The 19,599-nt window shown below is 38.4% G+C and overlaps 1 protein-coding gene across 1 annotated transcript in view; it reads right to left on the bottom strand.

Moving 5' to 3' along the window:
• The window catches only part of acss3 (acyl-CoA synthetase short chain family member 3), an 88,607-nt gene that overhangs the window by 39,496 nt on the left and 29,512 nt on the right, over positions 1 to 19,599 (bottom strand). The window contains exon 3 of the mRNA XM_063057751.1: positions 12,988 to 13,176. Coding sequence (XP_062913821.1) covers positions 12,988 to 13,176 — 189 coding nt within the window. The remainder of the gene's footprint in view (positions 1 to 12,987; positions 13,177 to 19,599) is intronic.

A 19,599-nucleotide genomic window follows, 5' to 3' on the forward strand; every position in this document is an offset into this window, starting at 1 on the left:
TCTCTTGCTTTCACGGCTGCTCTCGTGCTCTCTCTTGCTTTCTCTCGCTCACTCTCAAAAAAATTCCAGGAGAGGTGGGACGTCTGTAATACCTAATAGGTAGGCCTCAAAATCCCCAGCTTTGCCTGCTGTTGGCGACCGAGAAGGAGGTCGAATTGATTGGATAGTGATGGCGCTCAGTACTCGGTGTCGGAGAGCTGATCAGAGCTCGAAGTTTTCGGATGACTCAGTGGGATTGTGGTCGGCATGGCAGGGAGAGTTTTTCTTCCTTCTCCCGTCTGCGTGAGATGTGGGACATTTGAGAGACTTTGAACTTTTACTGTGCTCATGGACTTCTTCATCAAGTTATGGCATTGTTGCACTGTTGTAACTATATGTTATAATTATGTGGTTTTGTTAATTTTTTTCAGTCTTGGTCTGTCCTGTGTTTTGTGATATCACACCGGAGGAAATATTGTATCATTTCTTAATGCATGCATTACTAAATAACAATAAAAGAGCACTGCGTGTCTTCATAATCTAAACCTAATACAATGTAAATGCTATGTAAAATATTTGTAATACTGCATTGTTTAGGGAATAATGACAAGAAAAAAAAAGTCTGTACATGTTCGAACAACAAGTGCTGGAAAAGCACTTCCGGGTTTTCTCAATTTGCGGTCGGTTGAATTCGCTCATGCGGAACTCGCGGATAAGGAGGGCCGACTGTACATGTAAGCAAAGATCACCAAGAGGCGAGGAGAGTAAACCATCAGGAGGAGAGTAAAAGTAAAATAACTCCTAGCAACACACACAAAATACTGGAGGAACTCAGCAAGTCAGATAGCATCCCTAGAGGGGAATAAATAATTCCAAGTAAATTTATTATCAAAATACATATATGTCACCATATATTACCCTGAAATTCATCTTCTTGCGGGCATTCAAAGTAAACAGAAACACAATAGAATGAATGGAAGAACACACAAAGACAGACAGATAACCAATGTGCAAAAGTGAACAAAAAGAAAATAATAATAATGAATAAACAATAGATACTGAAAAGGTAAGTTGTAGAGTCCTTAAAGATGACTCCATAGGTTGTTGAAGCAGTTCAGAGCTGAGGTGAGCGCAGTTATCTCCTCTGCTTGAAGAGCCTGACAGCTAAGGGATAATAATTGTTCCTGAACCTGGTGGTGCAGAACTTGAGGTTCCTGGATCTCCTTCCTAATGGCAGCAGTGAGAAGGGGGCATGGCCTGGATGGTAGGAGTCCTCGATGATGGACGCTGCTTTCCTGTGAAGGCGCTCCTTGTAGATGGACTCAGTGGTGGGGAGGACTTTACCCGTGATGAACTGGGCTGTATCCACTACCTTTTATAGATTTTTCCATTCCAAGGACATTGGTGTTCCTATACATAGCAAAAATAACTCCTATTTATCCTCAGATTTAATGAGAGTATTGGAATAAAAACAGATGCCATTAAAATAACATTTTTTTTTCAAATTCGTAAATCCTTAATTAGATAGGACAGAAACCTGAAAGGCTTCATGAAATGTAGACGGAGATGTGTGGGCGAATGTATGTGAATTGTAGTTAGATCTCTTCCTGCTGCTTTGAGCTCCATGCCATGGAAAAAGGCGATGAGTCAAACATAAAGGTTAATCAGATTCAGCATGCTGCCTCACAAGAGAAAAAAACATCAGTTTGAATGTTTGGAAAATGAGACAACATGGCAAAATGACAGAGTTAAAACTAATGAGAATGTTAGGGAAAAAAAGACTGTCTCCAGTAGTTTAGTTTTAAAACAAGCAAATAAATTGATCTACGAAATTCAGTGTAATAATTAAATTAGTTAAATTAAGTCCTTTTTCAAAACATGCCAATGTAGGGCAGCAATGAGTAAAAGGGACAACAGAGCTTTAATTAAACCCAATTGGTGTAGGTATGACAGAACTAATGCAACAATTCAGTCTAGTCGTAAATCTGGAAAGAATTAGCAGCAGATGGATTCAGCAAGGTCAGAAATGAGTCAGAGAATGTGGAGAAAATGTACAAGTCATCTCAATTGGCAAATATGTCACCAATGTTGCAAATGCTTTAAATACTGAGAGGGGGATGGAGTCAATGAATAAGAAGTGGACCTTGTGTTCAGGACTGAAGAACATGCAACCAACTCTCCTGGCTTGTACTCATGGTCCTGAATGGAACCAGTGGCAAGGAGGCTTTTAAGCTCAATTAAATCTCCTGCTTTAGCATGCAGAAGTCCAAACCTCATTGGGATTCCTTAGCATTACAATGGTGAAAAATTATCCTGGGCTGACCTATGCCGTACTGCTCTATGTTCTATGTAATCAAGTTCCCGTGGGAAACAATCAGTAATGATCTGCGGGCAGCAGAGTGATGCAGCCAGTGGAGCCGACGTCCCCCAGTCCCAACCTCCAGTGCAGACTTGCTATATTCTTCACCTGAACACATCGTCTTCTCCGGTTTCCTCTCACGTGAGGTGCTAAGTTCGTTGGCTGTTATGACTTTGCTTTTGTGTACGAGTGGGTGGAGGAATTGATGGGAACATGGACGGAACAAAGGGATTAAGGTAGGAATAGTGTTTGATGGTCACTCTCAACTTGGGCCAAGGAGTCTGTTTCTATGCAGAATGATTCCAACTGAGAAGCCAACATGACACCACCGATGTGTAGAACCTAGGTTTTTTCCAACAATCAGGAAAAAACTTAGCTGATCATTCACTGAACTTATGTCCATCATCAACTCCCAAACCAGGATCTTCTGGGCTTCTTAATCCCCATGACTGAAACCACCTCCTCTGCTGCTTTCTCTCACATCTGCTATCCCAGTCTGCCAAAGATCTAAGACTTTATCTGGATTGTTCTCTAGCTTCGCTTCCTGGCCGCCTTGTACCACCCCACAAGTCCTTTTGTCCACTTTCGCCAACTCCCTCAGCCGTATTCTCAATGATCAGCTGATCAACTAACTTTCCTCAGCTCTCACTCTATTCTGTTAACAATTCTCTCCCTACACACACACACACACACACCACTCACTCTTCTTCATGTCAGCACTCTGCCTCAAAACAAAATTCCAGAACTTTCTGCTTTGCCAAATCACCATGCAGCCTCCTACAAGCCTTTCCTTTAATGTACTGCAACTTCCAAAATTTCTGACAAGCTTTCTCAGAACTCCGTCTGGATTTGTTCCATTACAGTTCTCAACCCACAGAAGTATGGAAATTAAAAAATAATATAAGATAATCAAAATACACAGCTGGTTGGAAAGGAAACAGACTAGCATTTCAGTCAAAGCCTCTGGGTATTTGAAAAGCATATTGTCATGTTTTATAACACCAAAACACAAGACTAATTGAAAGAAAAACACAGGGCCAGGAGATATGTGTCTTAGTTTCATTTTACTTTAGCAAAGCGCGCACTTATGACATGATGGCGTGATGATGTATACCGTTTACGTACTTTTATATACTGTATAACCCGTAGTGAATCATGTAAACAACGAAGAATGCTTAATCAAACAATATATCTACAAGATTACTCAAATATTACGGAATATTAAATACATAACACTCCTCACAGCTTAGCAACAAACTCCAACTCAATATAGAATGCATCTCAACTATATACAACTCTCCTATAGTGGGCACGTAGCCAAGTGGTTAAGGCATTCGACTAGCAACCTGAAGGTCATGAGTTCGAGCCCCAGCCGAGGCAGTGTGTTGTGTCCTTGAGCAAGGCACTTAATCACACATTGCTCTGCGACGACACTGGTGCCAAGCCATATGGGTCCTAATGCCCTTCCCTTGGACAACATCGGTGTCGTGGAGAGGGGAGACTCGCAGCATGGGCAACTGCCGGTCTTCCATACAACCTTGCCCAGGCCTGCACCTTGGAGAGTGAAGACTTTCCAGGCGCAGATCCATGGTCTCACAAGACTAACAGATGCCTTATTATAGTATATAATACAACTACTATATAGGCATGCAACGATTAGTAAAATTTCAGTTGTCCTATTTAGGCCTAAAGACTTAATCACCATGGAGGATTGCTTAATCTTTTTTTTTAATATAATTTTTATTGAATTTTCAAAAAGAGTACATGAAAAGATAAAATCTACCCACCCCCCCCTCCCCTTAACCCTCCCCCCCCCATATATATAGCCCTACCTAAAAGAAGAAAGAGAAAAAAAAAGAAAAGCCGCCTGGGTATTGGAAGGTTTCCACATGCTCCATGGGATTCAAAATAAATTTGGTATAATTATTCGTTATTTTCCCCCAGTAACCAAATTCTTTGTCGGAGCACTTAAATATGACATCCTATCTTTTGTAAATAAGGGCGCCAAATATTCAAGAATGTTAGATAATTATCTCTTAAATTATAAGTAATTTTTTCAAGTGGAATAGAACTAGCCATTTCATTATTCCAACGATCCACACTTAAATACGAATCAGATTTCCAAGTAACTGCTATAGTCTTCTTAGCTACTGCCAATGCAATTTTTATAAATTCTTCCTGATATTTATTCAATTTAAGTTTCGGTTTTATCCCTTCAATATCACCTAATAGAAATAATACAGGGTTATGTGGAAGTTGAATTCCAGTAATTTGTTCCAATAAGACTCTTAAATTTATCCAAAAGGGTTGAATTTTAAAACAAGACCAAGTAGAATGTAAAAAAGTACCAATTTCTTGATTACACCGAAAACATTTATCAGATAGATTTGAATTTAATCTATTTATTTTTTGTGGTGTAATATATAACTGGTGTAAAAAATTATATTGTACTAATCTAAGTCGAACATTTATTGTATTTGTCATACTGTCCAGACAAAGTCTTGACCAATTTATTTCATCAATATTAATATTCAGATCTGTTTCCCATTTTTGCTTTGACTTATGGGTTCCTTGTTTAATTGTCTGTTCTTGAATCAAATTATACATACAAGAAATAAATTTTTTAATTTTCCCTTTTTGAATTATAATTTCAATTTCATTAGCTTTTGGCAAAAACATTGTTTGACCCAGCTTACCTATCAAGTAAGCCCTTAACTGAAAGTAGCACAAGAAAGTATTATTAGATATTTTATATTTATCCTTTAATTGTTCAAATGACATCAATATACCTCGCTCAAAACAATCTCCTATAAATTTAATCCCTTTTTGGTACCAATTATATAAAAGTTGATTGTCCATTGTAAAAGGAATAAGTCTATTTTGAAACAAAGGTCTCCTTGCTAATGGAGATTTCTGTGTTTCCTTATCAACATTTATCTTATTCTATAGATCAATCAAGTGTGTTAATATAGGAGATTCTTTCTTTTCCCGTATCCATTTAGATTCCCATTTATATATAAAATCTTCAGGTTTATTTTCTCCTATCTTGTCTAGTTCTATTTTAATCCATGCTAGTTTTTGATCATCGAAAAAAGATGCAATAAATCTAAGTTGATTTGCTTTATAGTAATTTTTAAAGTTTGGAAGTTGTAACCCTCCTAACCTAAATTTACATGTCAGTTTTTCCAATGATATTCTTGACATTTTACCTTTCCAAAGAAATTTTCTCACAGGTTTATTTAACTCTTGAAAAAATTTCTGTGGCAATTGTATTGGTAATGTTTGAAACAAATACTGTAATCTCGGAAATATATTCATTTTTACAACATTGACTCTACCTACTAATGTTATTGGTAGTATCATCCATTTGTCAAGATCTTCTTGAATTTTTTTCAATAGTGGTAAATAATTAAATTTATATAAATTCTTTACATCACTATCAAGTCTTATACCTAAATACTTTATACCATTTACCGGCCATCTAAATTGGGTTACTAATCGACATTGACTATAGTCTCCTTTAGTAAGAGACAAAATTTCACTTTTATCCCAGTTTATTTTGTAACCTGATACCTTCCCATATTCATCCAATCTAGAAGATAATTTATGTAACGAATGTTGTGGGTTTGTTAAATAGATCAAAACATCATCTGCAAAAAGATTAATTTTATATTCCTCTTGGTTAACTCTAAAACCCATAATATCTGGATCCAATCTAATTAGTTCTGCTAATGGCTCTATCGCCAATACAAATAGAGCAGGTGATAGTGGACAACCTTGTCTAGTTGACCTTTTTAGCTGAAATGGTGTTAAAATTTGAGAGTTTGTCACTACTTTAGCTTTAGGGTTAGAATTTAAAGTTTTAATCCAATTTATAAAAGATGTTCCTAACCCATATTTTTCTAATACTTTAAATAAAAAATCCCATTCTAATCTATCAAATACTTTTTCTGCATCCAAAGCTACTACTATACTCTTCTCATCCCTTTTTTGTGCCAAATGAATTATACTGAGTAGCCGAGTTACATTATCTGCCAATTGTCTATTTTTAATAAATCCTGTTTGATCCATATGTATTAATTTTGGTAAATATTTAGATAATCTATTCAATAAAATTTTTGCTATTATTTTATAATCCGTATTCAATAAAGAAATAGGCCTGTATGATGTTGGTTTCATAGGATCTCTGTCCTTTTTTGGCAATACTATTACAATCGCTGTTGAAAAAGATTCTGGAAGTTTATGTATTTTTTCTGCTTGACGTATTAGTTCCATAAAAAGAGGAAATAATAAATCTTTAAATTTTTTATAAAATTCAGGTGGAAAACCATCTTCTCCTGGAGATTTATTACTTTGAAGTGATCCTAAAGCTTCTTCAACTTCTTTTAATGTAAAAGGCATATCTAATCCCCTCTGTTCTTCCAAATTCAATTTTGGAAGAGAAACTTGTGATAAAAACCTTTCTATCTCATTAACATCGTTTTGGGATTCTGATTGATATAATTCAGAATAAAAATTTTTAAAGGTTTCATTTATTTCAAGAGGTTTATAAAATATTTTATTTGCCCTTGTTCTAATTGCATTTATTGTTTTGGAAGCTTGTTCTGTTTTCAACTGCCAGGCAAGAATTTTATGTGCTCTCTCACCTAACTCATAATACCTTTGTTTAGATCTTATAATTGCTTTTTCCATTCTATATGTCTGAAGTGTATTATATTGTAACTTCTTATTGACAAGTTGTCTTCGTTTTTCTTCTGACATATATCTTTGTGATTCTTTTTCTATTCTTGTAATCTCTTTTTCCAATAGATCTAGTTCTTCCATATATTCTTTCTTAATTTTAGACGTATAACTTATTATCTGTCCCCTAAGATATGCTTTCATCGCATCCCATAATATAAATTTATCCTCCACTGAATGAAAATTTGTATCCAAAAAAAATTGAATCTGCTTTTTCATAAAATCACAAAAATCTTGACGTTTTAGTAATATTGAATTAAATCTCCATCTATAAGCCTCTTCTTCCTTATCAGCCATTATTATTGTCATTAATAAAGGAGAATGATCTGATAATATTCTTGCTTTATATTCCATATTTTTCACTCTGTGTTGAATATGCATTGATAATAGAAAAAAATCTATCCTTGAATAAGTTTTATGTCTATGGGAATAGAACGAATAGTCTCTTTCTTTAGGATTGATTCTTCTCCATATATCAATCAAATTTAAATCTTTCATCAATGATAAAGTTAGATTTACTACCTTCGATTTTATAACAGCCTTGGTTGATCTATCTAAGACTGGGTCTAAGCAAAAATGGAAGTCGCCTCCAATTAATATTTTTTCATGTGCATCCGCCAAATTCAAAAAAGTTTCTTGTATGAATTTTGCATCATTTTCATTTGGTGCATAAATATTCATAAAAGTCCATAGTTCGGAAAAAAGTTGACAATGTATAATCACATATCTCCCCGCAGAATCAGTTATTACATTTTGTATCCTAATTGGTAACGTTTTATTGATCAAAATTGCTACTCCCCTCGCTTTTGAATTAAATGAGGCTGCAACAACATTACCCACCCAATCTCTCTTTAGTTTCTGATGTTCTGTTTCTGTTAGGTGCGTTTCCTGTAAAAAAGCTAAATCTATCTTCATTTTTTTAATATATGTTAATATTCTTTTTCTTTTCACTGGTCCATTAAGCCCATTAACATTAAAACTCAAAAAATTCAATAAATTAGTCATTATTCTTAACAAAGTTACTCCAATCTAAAACATTACTTACCTTCTCAACTCTCATAGTTCCTTGGGGAATCACTTTAAACTTCACCATGATGCTATGTGTTCCCCCCCCAACCTTCCAGGCAAAAAGAGAAAAAAAAGATAGAAAAAAAAAGAAAACACAAAATACCCCCCCCACTAATGTTGTGAATGAAAAGATACACAACACTACCCCCCTCCATTTTACGGGTCGCGGCAAAAGCCACGCTTGCACACATGATTAATGTAGCAATCGATCAGTGCTTCTTCCAGCTCCCCCACAACAAAAAAAGTTATATATATATATATATATAAACAAAATTAGTATTATTATTCCCAGCTAATTTCCTCCAGTATTAACCTTTCTTACCCCCCTCATATAATTAATACTATATTTATACATTCATCCAGCTTCAAAAATCCAACAACTCCATTCTTAAACCCAATCTTCATCTTCAATCTATCTCGCTCTCCTGAGTTTGTTCTTGTATCTGGTGAATATTCAGAGAATGTTGCACAAACTGCTCTGCTTTCTGGTAGTCATCAAAAAATCTTTTTTCTCCACCAGACAAAAAAATCTTCAAAGTTGCAGGATAACACAGTATAAATTGATAACCATGCTCCCATAGGGTTTTTTTCACTGGATTAAACTTCTTCCTTTTCTTCAAAAGTTCGTAACTTATATCAGGGTAGAAAAAAACTCTTTTCCCTTTAATTATCAATGGCCCTTTTCTATCTTTGGCAGCTCGAACAGCCGCCTGTAGAATCCTTTCCTTGTCTTGAAATTTTAAGAATTTTATTAAAATCGATCGTGGATATTGGTCATCTTTTGGTTTTGGTCTTAAAGCTCTATGTGCCCGCTCAATTTCAATTGATCGAGCCTCCTCTCCCATTTGCAAAACCTCCGGGATCCATCTTTGAAAAAATTCTATTGGCTTTTCTCCTTCCATACCTTCTGTAAGACCAACAATTTTTATATTATTACGTCTACTGAAATTTTCCAACATGTCCACTTTCTCCAAGAGTCGGTTTCTTTCCGAGTTCCAGACAAGCAAATCATTTTCTGTTTTTTCCACTCTATCATTCATAAGCCCCATTTCTCTTTCCATCTTCTGAAGCTTCTTTTCCATTTTGTCCTGTCTTTCCATAACTTTATTATAGCATCTCTTCGTATCTCTAAGCTCTTCTCTTACTTTCCTTAATTCAGCCGTTGATCGCAATACAGCCTCTCTTATGTCTCTATCATCTCCTTTACTTCCACTCGCTTCCAATTCTTCCTCCTCTTCTTCATCTGTGTTCTCTGCAGAATCCAGTTCTGACTCTGAGTCATTTTCAATTGCAGTGCGTGTCGGTTCTTGTAGTTTGCGTTGTGTCGATTTGCGCATGCGCTCTTCTTTGCGCATGCGCAATTCCGTTGTCTTCTTCGGAGCAACCTCTGCCACCGCCATTGCTCCCTGTTCTACCGAAGGAGATCCAACCTGAGTCCGAGGCTCCATCGTTGCAGTAGGCCCTTTTTTCTTCCCGTCTCGCGGCTGCTTCACAACAGCAGACTTCTTTTGTTGCAGTTTAGGAGGCATACCGTAAAGTAGTCTTATAAAGTTTATAAATAGTTTTCAAAAAATATTTACCAACTTTGTTTTATTTAAACGGTACTTTACTGATTTGTTGCGGGACAGCTGAATTTACACGTCTCAATCCCACGTCATCATGTGATGCCCCCAGGATTGCTTAATCTTGTGGTATAACATTTTTCCTAATGAGGGAGGTCACTCTGCTGTGAAACAATCTCAGAGTCTGGGACCTCCTCCGTGGTGGTTGTAGGAGTTGACTCTGGGACTGCAGGAAGTGGTTCTGACAGCTCGGGACACTTATCTTCTCGAACAATTGACTCTGCCCTCCTCAACTGAGCAGTGTCACCTCCAGATGACATCAGATGCAATCTGTACTGTGTGGATGTGTGGTCCAGTTCTGTCCAAGTACCAAATTTTGATCACCGCTGTAGTCCCTCACTGGGACTGCTCGTCCAGAGTGAAACATTGAACCTCCTTGCTTGAAGAACCTTCATTTTGTCTCAGCTGTTAGTCCTGCATACTACTTCTGAGATTGGGCCTGAGGAGATCCAAGCGTGAGCACAAGAGATGACTCAGGAACAGAATTACTGGTGAGATATACATTCTGACAGGCAAGGAGGAACTTGGTCAGATTCTGATTCAGTGTCAGTGTAGTATGTTCTGCTGACATTGTTTGCAGTGCATTCTGGACAAATCTTTCCAACAAGCCGTTTGGAGCTGGGTGGTATATTGCAGATGTAATATGCCTTATTCCATTAATTTTCAAGTATGACTGAAACTTTCACGATATCAGCTATCTTGGTTCAAGCTACTGAACTTCTAAGCAAACTATATGCTTTTCCACCCCATGCACTCAGCAAAATTGGCTTTTCACTGGCTGTTTAATTTGCTTTAAAATACCATTCAATAAACTCAGTATACAATATCCAGTTATCTTTTTTTGCCATCAAACACATCTATCATTCCATTTCTGCTATTTTTTATTATTTTTATCAGTTAGTATTCACTGTTTATGAATCCGTGAATTCATCCATTTTCTGCCTTTTTTTTTAAACTCAAACATCCTCTCCTCATGAAGAAAGCACGCTGCACTTTTAAAAAAATCTCTAACGTCTCACTGCGCTTCAACAGGTAGGTGGTCATCTTGGGTTCAATTTAAAACTTACTCATCACCACTGTTATGCTTTGTAACACCAAAGCATAAAACTAATTGAAAGAAAAACATGGAGCTAGGAGATGTGCGTCTTAGTTTCGTTTTTACTTTAGCGAGTCGCGCCACTTATGATGTGGTGGCATGATGACGTATGCCGTTCACATACTTTTATAATGAATAATGTAAACAACAAAGAATGCTTAATCAAACAAAATATTTACAAAACAACTCAAATATTACTGCAATATTAAATACACAACACATATCACTATCCTTTCCGACTTCAACCCACATAGTCACGTGATTATTAATATTTTCCACCTGAACTACATCACCCACTTTTGACAATCATCAAATCAGGTGCCACTAAAGCCTGTTTGTATGACTGCACTTTCTCTAGACTTGATTACATGTATGTTTGCTCTGCCACCTTTATTTACCAATCATAAATTTGAGATGGATTCAAAACTGCAACCTGAATTCCATTCACCCATCTAATTTACACCAAGTACTCTTCACCATCAACTCAATGGCTGTTGACTGACATTGACAACTAGTTAAGCAATACCTTGAATTCTAACCATTTGAAATGCCATGATAGCATAGTGGTTAGCATGATACTATTACAGTTCAGTGTGCTGGACTTCGGAGTTCAATTATAGGATGTGTTTCCTATAATGGATGAGTCTAGGACCAGAGACCTTAGCCTCCATAGAGGGATATCCATTTAGAACAGAGATAAAGAGGAACTTACTTAGCCAGAGGGCATGAATCTGTGGAATTCTTTGCCATAGATGGCTATGGAGTCCAGGTTATTGAGTACAGTCGGCCCTCCTTACCTGCAGGGGATTGGTTCCGGGACCCCCTGCGGATACCAAATTCCACAGATGCTCAAGTCCCGTATATAAAATGGCGTAGTATTTGCATATAACCTATGCACATCCTCCCGTATACTTTAAATTATCTCTAGATTACTTATAATGCCTAATACAATGTAAATGCTATGTAAGTAGTTATACTGTATTGTTTAGGGAATAATGACAAGAAAAAAAAGTCTGAACATTTTCAATACAGGCGCAACCATCGTAGCTCTTCTGGGAACACTGATGCTGCCTCGGCATCAGCCGATGCTGATTCTCCCATGATCTTTAAGTTCTTGAGGCTGTAGCACTTTACATAGCTAGCCAGTCATCCCTTACTAGCCTTAAACTCCTTCCTCTCGCTCACAACACAAGTAGTGAATGAACCAGACGCGAGGCGAACAATGCTCAAACAACGAGTGCAAGAGAGAGAACTTACAGGTTTTTTTTTTCGATCCCGATCCACGGTTGGTTGAACCCGCGGATGGGGAACCGCGGATACGGAGGGCCGACTGTATATTCAAAACAGAGGCTGATAGGTTCTTGATTAGTCAGGGCATCAAAGGTTATGGGCGAAAGGTGGGAAAATGGGGTTGAGAGAGAGAATAAATCAGCCATGATGAAATGACAGAGCAGATTCAATGGACCAAATGGCTGAATTCTGCTCCTATGTTTTATGGTCATCTCTAAGAAATCTGTACAGTATGTCCTCCTTGTGAAATATGCAGGTTTGCTCCAGGTGCTCCAGATTCCTCCCACAGTCCAAAGATGTACCGGATGGTAGGTTAATTGGTCATTGTAAAGTGTACCCTGGTTAGGCTTAGGTTAAATCAGGAGTAGATGGACAGCACGGCTGAAAGTGCCAGAAGGGCCTATTCTGCGCTGTATTTTAATAAATAAATAAGTAAATTCTCAGGCTTGTCCATGATTTTGCTCTTTGCGGTCTCTATAGTTTCTTTCAGTCCTGTTTAACCCTCAGGGACATTTGCACACTCCAGTGCTTTAATCCCACATTTAAACATTCCACCATTTTCAGTTGGACCATCAGCTAACAAGATTGCAAACTCTGGATCTTCCTCCTTAACTCTGACTGCCTCTGCTAACTTCCTTTGCAATTTCTTTGAATTATTTCTACTGAAGTGACTCAATTAAAAAAATAACTTGCCTGTGAAGTATTTTGGTGATATTGGTGGTTCATTTTATCAGATTTCAGTTCCAAATGATAGTTCTTATTATTGTAACACATTTTGTACTGCCTTGCTTTTTCAATATTACTCGCATCTGACAAACCACATCAAAACATACCTTGGCATGGTCCACACGAACAGAAAGCTCTTTCGATGCAAAGCCGCCAAATATCAAACTGTGTATGGCTCCAATTCTTGCACAAGCCAACATGGTGTACATTGCCTGGGGAATCATCGGCATATAAATGACAACTCGATCACCCTTCTTTACTCCATACTTGACCAGCACACCAGCCAACCTGGAAACCTACATGGTTCCAAAAGAAATGAAATGTTAACAACCAACAATTACTGCCAGAATGAAATAAAATATAAATCGCTGCAGAAATAATATTTTGAAAAACTTCAAACAATGGAAATTCAAGCAAATTGCCATCTAACAAATAAGTATGTCAAGGAACATGCCAATTCATCTGGAAACAAACAAGTTCAAACATATCAAGACTAGAAAATCTTAACCTAAATCCTTTGAAGAGTAAAGTACAATCTATACAGTACTTGAAATCAGGATAATGTAAACCCACAGCCGAGTTACATCACAAAGGCTCTAGAGCAAGGTTTCCCAGCCGTTTTTATGCCATGGACCCTTAGTTGGGAACCCCGTAGTGCATCAAAGCTTTTCAAAAATGTTAGAGCATCAATTATTTGCTACTGAGCTAAAGGTTGTCCAGCCCCAAATTACTTGCTTGGTAATTCTAGCAGAGCAATTGCATAATTTGGCAATCTTTTAATTAATTTCCAGTTTAAGATTTTATTCCTCTGCAGAGATGCTGCCTGACCAAGTGAGCTCTTCCAACATTTTGTGTTTCCAACATCTGCAGAATCACTTTAAACTATTTTTGAAAGCTTTTACACTTTAAACAACCAGCGCTACCAGTAGTTAATGTGAATTGGTTAAATATAGTTACGTGGGGAAGAAAAGAAAGATATATTGATTGAACTAAATGCGGCTAGAATAAAGGTTGTGAATAGTAATCAAAAGAAGCTCATGCAGACTGCAAATACTAGCATTAATAACATGGGCTAATTGGCCTGTTAATGTGCGATTAACCCATTTGAATTGCAATACTCTGCAAACAGTAGCAGCCTTAAAATAGAAAGTATTGGACTGGGAAGTGAAGACAAGGAGAGGCTTTTAATCCCAAAAAACAGAAGAGATGATTCAGGTAGAATCCGACTTTGATTCCTCCTGCACTTAACTTAATGAAGTTGTGCCAGGGCAACAGTCCACTCACTGAAGCTGTTCCATTCATTCTAAAATGTGTAAGGCTCCATCTTACATTTTAATAGCTCTCCTACATTTAACTGCAACTAGCCAGTTTTTTCTATCCATAAGAATGTCACAATGTTAAAGAAAGTGAAATGTGCCACGTCCACAAATTACAGTGCCTATAAAAAGTATTCACCCCCCGCCACCCCCAGAAGTCTTCATGTTTTATTGGTTTACAACTTTGAATCACAGTGGATTTAATCTGTTTATTTCTGACACTGATTAACAGAAAGGGGCTCTTTTGTGTCAAAGTGATAACAGATCTCTACAAAGTGATCTGAATTAATTACAAATATAAAATGCAAATTAATTGATTGTATAAGTATTCACTAAATAAGTCAGTATTTAGTAGATGCACCTTTGACAGATATTACAACCTTGAGACTGTGTTGATTGGTCTCTATCAGCTTTGCACATCTGGACACTGCAATTTTTCCTCATTCTTCATTACAAAAGAGCTCAAGCTCTGTCAGATTGCATGGGAATTGTGAGTAAACAGCCCTTTCATGTCCAGCCACAAATTCTTAATTGGATTGAGATCTGGAATCTGACTTGGCTACTCCAAGACATAACTTTGTTGTTTTTAAGCCATTCCTTTGTAGCTTTGATTTATTCTTGGGGCCATCGTCTTGCTGGAAAACAAATTTTCTCCCAAGTCACAGTTGTCTTGCAGACTGCATCAGGTTTTCCTCCAGGATTTCCCTGTATTTTGCTGTATTCATTTTACCCTCTACCTTCACAGCCTTCCAGGGCCTGCTGCAGTGAAGCATCTCCACAGCATGATGTAGCTACCAGTACCACCATGCTTCACGGGGGAGATGGTGTGTTATTGATGATGTGCTGTGTTTGGCTTAGACTAAACATCATATTTAGTCTGGTGGCCAAAAAGCTCAATTTTGGTTTCATCAGACCACACAACCTTCTTCCAGAGGATTTTAGAGTCTTCCACATACCTTCTGGCAAACTCTAGCTGAGATTTCACGTGAGTTTTTTTTTCCAACAGTGGCTTTCTCTTTGCCTACCTCCTATAAAGCTGCAACTGGCGAAGCACCCGGGCAACAGTTGTTGTATGCAGAGTCTCTCCCATCTCAGCCACTGAAGCTTGTAACTCCTCCAGAGTTATCAGAGGTCTCTTGGTGGCCTCCCTCACTAGTCCCCTTCTTGCACAGTCACTCAGGTTTTGAGGACGGACTGCTCTAAGCGGGTTTACAGCTGTGCCATACTCTTTCCATTTCTTAATGATTGACTTAACAGTACTCCAAGAGATATTCAGTAACTTGGAAATTTTCTTTCATCTACCTCCTGACTTGTACCTTTCAATAACTTTCTTGCAGTGTTGCTTGGACAGTTCTTTTGTCTTCATGGTGTAACTTTTGCCAGGATTCTGACGATCAACTGAAACACCTTGGCTGCCCTCAAATATCCAAAAACAGACTTCCATTTAACTAATTATGTGACTTCTAAAACCAATTGGCTGCACCAGTGACGATTTGGTGTGTCACATGACAGGGGGTGAATACTTATGCAATCAATTATTTTGTGTTTTCATCATCATCATCATCAGGTGCCGTGCCCAGTTTGAGCTTTGACTGCCATAGCCAACATACTCCTGTTTCGGGTCAAGTGGATCAATTTATTGGTATTAATTTCCAGTTCTCTGGTTGCTGTCTCCATCATCATTTGTCTTTGTCTTCCTCTTGCTTTCTTCCCTTCAATCTTACCCATAATTACCATGCATTCTAACTCTTCTTTCCTAATCACATGTCCAATGAAGTTACGTTGCCTCTTCACGATCTCATACATTATTTCTCTTTTTATTATTTTGTGTTTTATATTTGTAATTAATTTAGATCACTTTGCAGAGATCTGTTTTCACTTTGACATAAAAGAGCCTTTTTCTGTTGATCAGTCTCAAAAAAAAAGCCAAATTAAATCCATTGTGATTCAATGTTGTAAAACAATAAAACATGAAAACTTCCAGGGGGGGTAAATACTTTTTATAGGCATTGTATGTTCCCATTTAGTACTGTCCCTCCAGCATCTTCGTACTGATCCAACAAGATTCACAGATAACCATTACATCTCACCTGCCGCTTGCATACCTATTGCTTACTGCAAAAGATTATTCCAATCACCAACTTAAAGTATGCTCCCACAGATTAGTTTGCTCACATTCATGCACTGCCTGTTACGCCACTGGCGTTTAGGGCAGCAGTGAAGGTCCTCCATCGCTGACGGTGTTCAGGGCTTCCTTCATCATGTCAGTAGCTTCCTCTCGGTTTTCACGACTGTCAGTCATCCAAGTCCCAGGCGGAGACTCAGGAATACCGTCACACTCAGATGTAGAAGGATTCTTCATTGCCGTTGCCCTATCGATTTTGCTTTACCAGTCGGGGTTGTTAGCCCTGAGCTGAAGCCCCGAATCTGGAGGGCCCGAGGACCCCTCTTCGTCTGACCTCCACCCTTTTGACATGTTTGGCATGGCTTACCCTATCAAGAGCCAAAGTGTTAAAGCCCTGACTCCAGCCAACACTGAGGCTGGTCTCCAGGTCATTGAGGTGCCCAAGCCTCCAAACCCAATGGCAAGGGTGTGGCCCTCTTGGGGGCAGGTTATTTACACTATAATCTGTATCTTCCCTATGATCAGGCCCTTCTGCTTGATCATTTAACTGCTCCCTAGTCACTACCTAACCACCATCTTCTACTTCTGCAGTTAGAATTCTCTTCTCGCCACTTTGTCACTGGTATATCTCTACCACCCCCACCACCTTCTCCAAGGCACCATCACTCACAATACCATCAACACCCCATCTACTCTCATCACAGCAGACATCCCACCCTGCAAAAACTCATTTCAGGGAGGTAGCACCATCAATTTGCGGGAGACTTCCGGGAGAGGTGGGATGTCTGCAATAGAGTAGCTCCTTAGCAGCTAGCCAGCTAGTTTAAATAACGTTAGCTACGCTAATGAACGAATGACACCAATTAAACTCACCTCAACATGTCTTTTACAGTCTTAACCCACCGTGGGCAATAGAAAAGTCACTGTTGCAAACAGTGCAGTGAGCAACACTGTCATTATTTTGACCCCTATTAGGCAGAGGTACACTTTAGTGTAGTCTGGGGTGACGTACGTTTTATATTTTTTTTGGAACACTCTGCCATGGCGCGCTCTCGCTCGCGCTCTCTCTCTCTCTCTCTCTCCTGGTCACTCGCGTGCTCTCAAGCGCTCTTGCTTGCTTTCTCTCTCGCTCTGTCACTCACGTGCTCTCGCTTGCTTGCTCTCGCTCTCTCTCTTGCTTTCTCTCGCTCGCTCTCAAAAAAAAATTGATTTCCGTGATATTGTATATAACTTGCAGGCATCAGGGAGCCACTATTAATATGTGGGAAACTCCCGGAACTTACGGGAGAGGTGGGATGTCTGTCACAGATTAGCAGTCTCATCCAACAAGCAGTCAGCCTATTAATCAGGTATATAGAACTGCAAATTATTGATATTCAACAGTTTAAAAAATATCACAGAACTTTGTTTCCCTGATCTCAAACCAGCCATTCAACTTTGCTCTAACCCATTCCCAAAGGTTAATGATCTATGAATTTAGAGTAATATTAACCCACACTTCAATGCACACGTTTTGTCTTTCACCTTGAATATTAGGGATGTACACAAATGCAAGTACAGATGGTAAATTAATATATCCAAATCAAATATGATTACTGATTTTACTCAAAAACTGAAGCCATACAGTCATTCTCCCTCCAAACTGCATTGCTACAAAATGGCTGCTGCTGAGTCCTGACGAAGGGTCTCGGCCTGAAACGTCGACTGCGCCTCTTCCTATAGATGCTGCTTGGCCTGCTGCGTTCACCAGCAACTTTGATGTATGTTGCTTGAATTTCCAGTATCTGCAGAATTCCTGTTGTTTGCTGCTGTTTATGTTGGAAGCTGAGATTCAAAGCAGATTTTTGTCAAAATGGCTGGTGTAGCATGCCAAAGATTGCACAAGCAAGGAACAAGTGAGAAGTTGTTGCCAATTATTCTTAATGCAGCTTCTCTAAGCCCTTGCTGGCAGTGTGAACGCTTCATCAACAGCTGGGAAAAGTTAGAAAATCTAAACTTACAGTTGTCTCTCACACAAGCACAATTCATGACACTGTGCTTGGGAGGGAAGCTGAATCAGGTTTGAAATGTAAAATTACAATTTCACAACTTCATCAAATACGCTCATTTCTTTATTCCATTGTTCGCAAACTAACGTATCTCTAAAAGTGGGTATTATTTTGTTGAATAATTAAAAGTCTTTTCCTTCTTTTACTGCAATTACTGCATGTAATTACTTCTCTGAACATGACCAAGACTTCATTTCCTCTGAACTTCATTTAGTAAAGGCAAACTTCCAGCCTTTTGGTAATTATTTTTGCATTAAGGAATTTGAAACGATGTATGTTTGATATTCCTCGAGTTCAATAAGGATGGAAAATACACAATATCCTAACAGCTAAAGGTCAGTCAGACCTTGGGAGTCAGCATCAGCAGTTTTTCTACCGAATCCCCATGTTAGAAAGTACACACACCACACCAAACCAACCTTTCCTCCAGTGTAGTATGTGAAAATGATAAACCATTTCCTGCAGAATAATTTACCAACTACTTTGAGGATAAATTACTTCTGCTGCATCCTGAGCCTATCTATACTGTGTTCAGTTTTGGTCACTTTGCTATTGGAAAGATGGGGCGGCATGATAGCGTAGCGGTTAGCACAACGTTTTACAGTACTGACGACCTGGGTTCAATTCCCACCACAGCCTGTAAGGAGTTTGTACGTTCTCCCCATGACTGTGTGGGTTTCCTCCAGAAGTGTACTTGTTGGTAGGTTAATGGGTCATTGTAAACTGTCCCATGATTAGGCTATGGTTAAATTAGGGTTTGCCAGGAAGTCAGGCCTATTCTGTGCTGTATCTCAATAATAAATTAATGAACGGCAAAAAGCTGGGTAGAGAACAGAGGAAATCTATGAGAATGCTGTTGAGACTCACGGGGCCAAGTTCGTGGAGAGAGGTTGGGTAGGCTGGGGCTTTATTCAGTCTTTTAATAACCCAATGAGACACCCCATCTTGAAAAATGTTTTTTATTCTACCAATCAATATCAGACATCTCCAAAGGTCACATACTAAATAGATCCGTTATTAGTAGCCATATTTCCTTTACTAGAATGTCCATCCATAAACCTATCAACTTTCAAAGTTCAAAGTATATTTATTATCAGAGTACATATATGTCAGTGTGTACAACCCTGAGATTCATCTACTTGCTGACATACTCATAAAACCCAGGAAGCACGATAAACAAAATCCATTAAAGACCATACCCAAACTGGACAAACAAACAACTGACGTGCA

The sequence above is a fragment of the Mobula hypostoma genome, chromosome 9, assembly GCF_963921235.1.
Source record: "Mobula hypostoma chromosome 9, sMobHyp1.1, whole genome shotgun sequence".
Classification (NCBI taxonomy): domain Eukaryota; kingdom Metazoa; phylum Chordata; class Chondrichthyes; order Myliobatiformes; family Myliobatidae; genus Mobula; species Mobula hypostoma.